We start from the raw sequence: 7,411 nt of genomic DNA, 5'->3' as shown, positions 1-7,411 counted from the left end.
CACACACACACACACACACACACACACACACACACACACACACACACCCACACCCACACACACACCTAATTAATTTGCTGACTGAACAAAATTAGAATAGCCTGTTGTAAATACAACTTTTATAGTTAATATAAGGAAAGAACACACAGTTTGAGGGCTTGACAGAAAGGTCCTCTCATTACCTAAAAAAGACCAGTAGACATCTGGTAGACACATGTACACTCATAAAGATACAGCACCACAGACACAAAACAACATTTGGTGTAAAATTGAATTGAAACGAGTCGGTGAGCTTGGGATTTGGGCATTGACTGTAAAGTTATGGAGAGTAACAACCAACCAAAGATGAATAATGCTAACAGCTAAAACTCCAAAGCAACCTGGCCCCTAAATCCATCTGACTGAAGACAATATCTGAAATCATACTCTGTTTTATTTACAACAATATGCGCTCATAAACTAAATTAAGATTGATGTCTAACTTAGGTTAACAAAACCCAATGAAAAATCCATCCAGTTAAAACTTATATGCTTTCTTTTGTGTAAAATAATGTAATCTTAGATTAATTATTATAAATTTGCAGCTGAATCAAATTGCATTGAATGGACTTCACAACACAGTGTATCGCATCTTGTGATCTATTGTCTCTGTATCTGACCATGGAACATGCATCAAGAGATCAGATCGTCTTGGTCACAAACAGTACTTTGGAACCTGACACTTTATTGCCCTGGCACGATGTAGAGTCGCGGCTGGTGTGATCCCAACGCAAGATGGCCTCTAGTTGAAAAAGTGTCTTAACCTGTGTACCAGCATTACTCTCTTTCCTTTCTAGTTCCCACATACTCTCTTTTATGTCATGTTTTACCAGTAGTTCTATTTATTCCTGACATTTAAAGTTCTAAATTCTATAATCAGAGCATTAATATAGCAGCCAACAACTCTTTGCTGTATGAAGATACAGCAGAGTAATGTCTACCTGAGCAGAGATTGAAGTCACTCTCCCTGTGTGTGTGTGTGTGTGTGTGTGTTGTAATCTGAGCTTCTCCTGGCTTTGTTGACACAGCCAGGCCCAGTGCATGTGAGCGTGCTCCATTGGCTGGCTCATGGCTCATACTCATACGCCAGTTACAGCTGATAAATCGTTACAGAAGCGTAGCACTCACCCTCAGGAAAACACGGTTAGCTCTGTCATTACCGACGCCGTTGTTTGCAATGGTACCGCTGTTACCGCTGTTAGCTGCGAGCTGCCTGCTCAGCCGCTGCCATGTTGAGAGCCGTTGGGAGGCAATAGAAATGCTTCCAATCTTGTATTTAGCCCCTTCAGGTTGATCTCCAGGTCAGGTTTAGTTTCAAACCAAATGTTGTGCTGTTCCTTTTGTTTTATGTCAACCACCCAGTAAACGCTATTTTAAACTGTTTGCTACAGTTTACTTCATATTTTGTGGTACAGCCATGAAGTGATGACTGTGCTTACATACATGAAACTGTTTGTGCACATTTATTTTGATGTACTGAACTGCAGCATTTAATTGGAAAATGATGTGACTCGAGGCCTGCATTGAACTGTATTTGTGTGCGTTTACCTGCATCAGGCCGGACACCTCTCCCTTCTGAAGTGGTTTGGCAATGGAGGGAGTGAAGGGCTTACTCTCTTCTACCGGTCGGCCTTTCAGGAAGTGTTTTCCTGCCTCGTAGATGTCCACCTCAATCATCTTCCCTTTGAACTCAGCCCTCTTAGGCACCAGCACCTGCAAACCAAAGAGCCACACATCATAACTGATACCACTGCACATTTGTATAACCCTCAAAAAGAACCACAATGAATCATAATTCACAATGTGGAATTTCACTCACTGTAGCAGTGACTGTACCTTAGTGACCAGAGGTGACGTACTGTATATCCAGCAACTTGCTCATTCACTTGTTATTCAACTAGAAAGACCCACCTATATCACCTTCAAATAATCAAACAATAAATAAACAAATAATCAACAAATAATCAACCCTCTGCATATTTCACCACATCTGTCGATTACATTTTCAATTAACCGCCGCTCTAAAACTGTTTTCCCCAATGCTCTCCCACATTGTTATTTAGCCAGTCCCTGCCCGCTTACAGACAAACCCAGGGCTGAGTGTTTTCAGTTCCATTTATAGAAGCCCTCAAGGTGAAAAACTACGGCAACAGCTGTGAGATAAACCATCGGGATTTTGCTGGTTTGTCTTATTATTTCACCATAAATCTCAGCAGGAAGGAAAAGAAAACAAAGAGTTATAATTACGGCCTAGTGTGAAACGGAATTTGTTCTTAATGGCTTACCCCTGTAAATAAAGATCTAATGCTTTTCCTTCCAAAAACAATTTTCAAACTAACCACACAGTTGACAGATTTGCAATGCTATATGCCGTTCACAGCTGTTTGAGTAACGATTTACTTCTTTAATAATAATGGGATCATTCATTAGACCTAAGATCAGGTATAGAACAGAAACCTTGGAGCTGCTGAGGATTCATTGTCTTGCCCAAGTTCACTTCAGCAGGGCGGTTGCTTGCTGACTCAGATCACCTGGTGGCCTGTCTACGACTCTGCAGGGCTAAGATACTGACTGGGCAGAGACGAGCTTGTGAACTGGTGGAGGGAGTGCTACTGCTGTGACGGCAGGAGTAAGCCTGGCTCAGTGTTAATCTGTCAGTCTTCATCCAGATGGTGGAATATGATCGGAGATCGGCCCAGGCAGACACACAGCCAGCGCCACACCTGCCTAATCAAGACACCTGCTGCTCGACACTCTGGCCACTGTGAGGGTGCGTGTGTGTGTGTGTATGTGTTTGTAGGCTGAGAGCAGAGAGGTAAAACAGCAGGGCTGTGGGGGAGGAAGGTAAGTGAGTGTGTGTGTGTGAAGCCCATTACAGGGTGATTAAATGATGAAAGAGCTTGTCCGATTACATTGGAACCCCCCCCCACCCGACTTCCTCACTGAACCACGAAAACACAAACACACACACACACACACACACACACACACACACACACACACACACACACACACACACACACACACACACACACAGGTGGGTCGGGTGCCTATTATACCCGTCAGGACAGATATCCATCCGATGGTGTAAAAGTGAAACTAGGCCATTTGTTCACACTCACACCTCTCTACCGTATTCCCCACTTCACTCCACCCACTCTCCCCGCCCCCCCCCCCCCTTTCCACCTCCGTTAGTCCCTTGTCTCTGCTCCCACTACTGTTTTCATTTCCTGATCCTCGACTTCCCCATATTTCTCCCTTAACCACCCGATCCTCCTAAATGAACTCTTCAATGTTTTGCTGTTCTCTTTTTATACTATATTATATGTAAAACTGTATTATATTCTAATTATTATTATTACTACCATTACATTGCATCTTACACTATGTCTAAAACCATACTATACTACTATACTATGTAAATATGTTGTACTGTCTTACCACATCATATACTATATTATATTTATATTTTGTTATATCAATACAAACAAAACTAACGATTATAACTTAACTTTAGTATATATTATTTTGGTGTACACTGTTTACATATATACTAGACCCGCAGCTATTATCTATTCTTACACTAGTTGTATATATCTCTATGTTATTTATTCTTTATTATTACTTCTCTATTTATTTGCTGTAACACCAGATATCCCCTCAGGGGATCAATGCAGGCTTTTCTATCTTATCCTACTTTCCCTTTATTCTTCCTTTTCTATTAAATCTTTGGGATGTTGTTATCCACAGTGATAGACAGTGTTGATTAAACTTTAATGTTCAAGTGTGATCGCATTATAGCGCAAAAAACAACAACGATATGGAGAATAATATTAATATATATACACAAGTGAGGAAAAATAACAGGACGTTATCAAAATACAACTTGCGATGTGAGTCAGACCTCTGTAGTGTGTATGTGTCCTGTGACTGTAGACATACAGTAAACATGATACGGGGGTGTATCCCCTGGGGGGGAAAGATTCAAGAACATATTGGTACGTCGTGTTTTCATGTTCTTTTTTCAAGTGTGATTTAGGAGTACATGCCAAATAATTTATGTCCCAAAAAAATGGGAGAGGGAAAACATCAAACATATCAACGTGCTTTCCTCTTGAGTAAAGTCAACTGACACACATGACACACATGCCTGCATATACGCACACATGCATGGAGGAGTCGGCACGTCACAACACACACATGAACCGAGTGACACTTGTAACTTAAGTTTATAGCCCGCAGAAGGAGGTGCAAAGGAGGAGGAGAGGAAGGGAGGAGAGGAAAGTGGAGGGGAGGAAAAATGATTACCATCCCCTGCCCTCCCTGCTAATAAAAAGCATAACTTCAAACATGTTTCTGATGATGGTTAAAGCAGGAGGAAATTGATTTATTTGAAGATGTCTTAAAGTGAATTTTTCACAGGTCGAGGGTCTTTGAAGCCATGTGGATGTGTGTATATGAACAGCTGTATGTGTGTGTAGGATGGAATGTGCATGTCTTTAGGGCTGACCTTAATGTTAAAACTGTAAAAAAAAAGAAGCAAAAAGTACTGCCGCTATCAGCAGCCAAATGCGCTCATGACCACTGCAGGGTGTGTGTGTGTGTGTGTGTGTGTGTGTGTGTGTGTGTGTGTGTGTGTATTTGTGATGTTAAAGCTAACCTACTTTAGTCAATACATGCTTAAGCTTTTGACACCTGCTGTGAGTACTCTGTCACATGCAAAGCAAAGCTTATGACCTGATTTACTAAGTGTGAAAATGAGGGAGGGTTGGATTAGCTTCACATACGGGAACATTTTCATCAAATACAGATTAATTTACTGCTTTTCACTATACGTGTTCGATGGTGGATAGAGTCTGTAAGCCAACTAAACTATTTTAGGATTCATCTTTAGGATGCCAAAGTGTCAACAAACATCCAGCTCGCTGAATCTTTCTTCAGCAGATTTTGCCATCATACCAGCCAGAGCAACTTAGCTTGATTATAAGTTTGATGAACAAAGTTGGACAACAATTTATCATATTGGTTGTTTAAATATATGAAATGTAATGCATGTAATGTGCTGGTGAAAGACATACGTACATGCCCTCTGGAGTATGCGTCCAAGTCATTTATTACAGTTTTGTTGTTTGAACAATTATCTTACCTGTTCGTAGAACTTGTTGTGAGACACATAGTATTGAGCATCAAATGACTCCTCCGTCACCAACACATGTTGCCTCTCCCCGACCTACATGGAGAGAAAACACAAAATCAAACACATACACGATTATTGACTCATGAAACATCAGCCCTTAATGCAGCATTTGTGCAAATGCGTTTTCATCTATAGACGTGGCCATCTGTGTGTGTGTGTGTGTCCTCAGCCATATGCTGACTGTAACCTATGAAAACAACAGGATTAATATCCATGGCAATCATCTTTTCTACTTTCTTCTCAATCTCTGCATCTCTTTTGGTTTGATTTAGTCTGTTTCTTGCGAATGATGAGCTTGTGAGTTAGGAAGGATGCATATTCACTTAAAAACATGTTTTTTTCTGATTTACTTTAAGGACTTCACATTTTTGCTTAATATTCTTCTTCTATACCTCTGCTAGAAACGTGTTCGAAATGAGGGTTATTTGCTTTAACTGAGCGGACAGAACAACCTTGTTTCATTGCATATTGAAACAGATCTACTCATTCCATCTGCTGACACACATTGTTGATATAATGTGACCGTATACAAACACAAAATGCTTAACTTAGTTTAAGTACAATATGAGTATCTACAGCACCTTCACTAGCAAGGCTATACTGCTTTTGTTATCCAGGCTGGAATATCTCGTTCGGTTTCAATTCAACAGAAGCAAGCTGCCTCAGTCATACAATATGCTTCCATTCATCAAGATCTCAATTCAATCAAAGTTTTGCACTTTCATGTTTTCTGTTGGTGCAGTTCAGCATTTAATTACAATCTCAAGGTTCTGGAGACATTTCACTTTTAGCGCTTCTGCTGAGAGGATAGTGATTACTATTACATTCAGTTCCTTACAAAAAAGAAAGGCTAGGCAGGATACAATTAAAAGAGAACAGACTATTCAGGAAATCAGAAAATCAAACACTACAACATGGCCTCCCAATCAAGATATTTTGTATGGGAAACTATGAAGAATGTTGTGGACTCAAAGACGGAGAAAGAAGAGAAGACATTTTTTGTTCAAAGTACTGCAGGCGTGAATAAAGCCACCTTCGGATTGACTTAAAAAGGAAATATCTTTTATTTTCCATTTGTCCCCCATGGATGAGTATCTTGACAATTCATTTTTGACAAATATTTGACCGTGATCATGGAGGGTCCACATTCATTTTATATTTCTGTGGATGGACAAAGTGAATACTTTGTTGTTAACATGGTCTAATGCATCCCCTGACGTGTCTGGATTGATGAACAATTCATTTTGGGTGTATGTAGCACATTAGAAACACTGCATGCTGGCTTATAAAAACATGCCAATAATCGTGTCATGTGAGGAACCACCACAGAAAGTTTATCCCGGCCAGCGGTCCATCATAAACCACCTGAGTTTTAAATAGCAGCAACATGTAGTTGTTCTGTAGGCTCAATAGGCAGTATTTGCATTTTAACCATCGGTGATGAGCCCCGTACTGTAAAAAAATGTGCTGACTGATCATGTCTGTAGCAATATGTCAGAGCCTTAGAAGTCACGGCTCCAACACATTGCTCAGGGTGTTTCCATTTTTGCAGACACCCATCTTCTGTGCTCTTTTCTTCCCTCCTTCCCGTCCTTATCATTTTGCTTCCATCCCTCTCTCCTATCTCGGGGCATTTTCTTTGTTGTTCATACCTCACTTCCTTCCACTATAATTCCCTCTCTCCTTACTTTCTTTCTTTACTGATTTTACTGTGTGTGTGTGTGTGTGTGTGTGCGCGTGCGTGTGTGTGTGCGCGTGCGTGTGTGCGTGTGTGTTCCAACAGGCAGCACCTGCACAGGCATGCTGACAGACTTAAAAAGAGACCAAATAAATCACTGTTTCCTGCAAACAGAGCAATTTTCAGAAAAAGAGGGTGGAAAAAAAATATCCTTTGAACATTATTATTGGATGGCGATCATTTGATTTGGGCCCTTTTGTTTGCTCCTTTGGATTGAAGACAGATGTCTCTGCCATGAGGCTAAAATCCTAAGCACATGAGGCAAAGACAATGTTCACAGCATTGTACATGTATTAAAGGAAAAAAGGACGTTTGTCTTATAAAAACACTTACATTAAGGATTTGCCTGTCAACATTTTATCATTCTGTTTCATTTTTTTTAAGTTTAAAGATTCTCACTCTCCTTTAAAATGTGGGTACAGTACGGGGGGGGGGGG

At 40.5% G+C, this 7,411-nt stretch overlaps 1 protein-coding gene across 1 annotated transcript in view; it reads right to left on the bottom strand.

Annotated features, from left to right (window-relative positions):
* cdkal1 (CDK5 regulatory subunit associated protein 1-like 1) overlaps positions 1-7,411 on the bottom strand; it is a 174,306-nt gene that overhangs the window by 15,772 nt on the left and 151,123 nt on the right. Inside the window, exons 10-11 of the mRNA XM_031875335.1 lie at positions 5,186-5,269; positions 1,588-1,752 (exon numbers count right to left, since the gene is read on the bottom strand). Of these exons, the coding sequence (XP_031731195.1) occupies positions 1,588-1,752; positions 5,186-5,269 (249 nt within the window). The remainder of the gene's footprint in view (positions 1-1,587; positions 1,753-5,185; positions 5,270-7,411) is intronic.

Source organism: Anarrhichthys ocellatus, unplaced genomic scaffold (assembly GCF_004355925.1).
Source record: "Anarrhichthys ocellatus isolate YVR2014 unplaced genomic scaffold, GSC_Weel_1.0 scaffold89, whole genome shotgun sequence".
In the NCBI taxonomy this organism is placed as follows: Eukaryota; Metazoa; Chordata; class Actinopteri; order Perciformes; family Anarhichadidae; genus Anarrhichthys; species Anarrhichthys ocellatus.
This window is presented reverse-complemented; position numbering and strand designations above follow the sequence as displayed.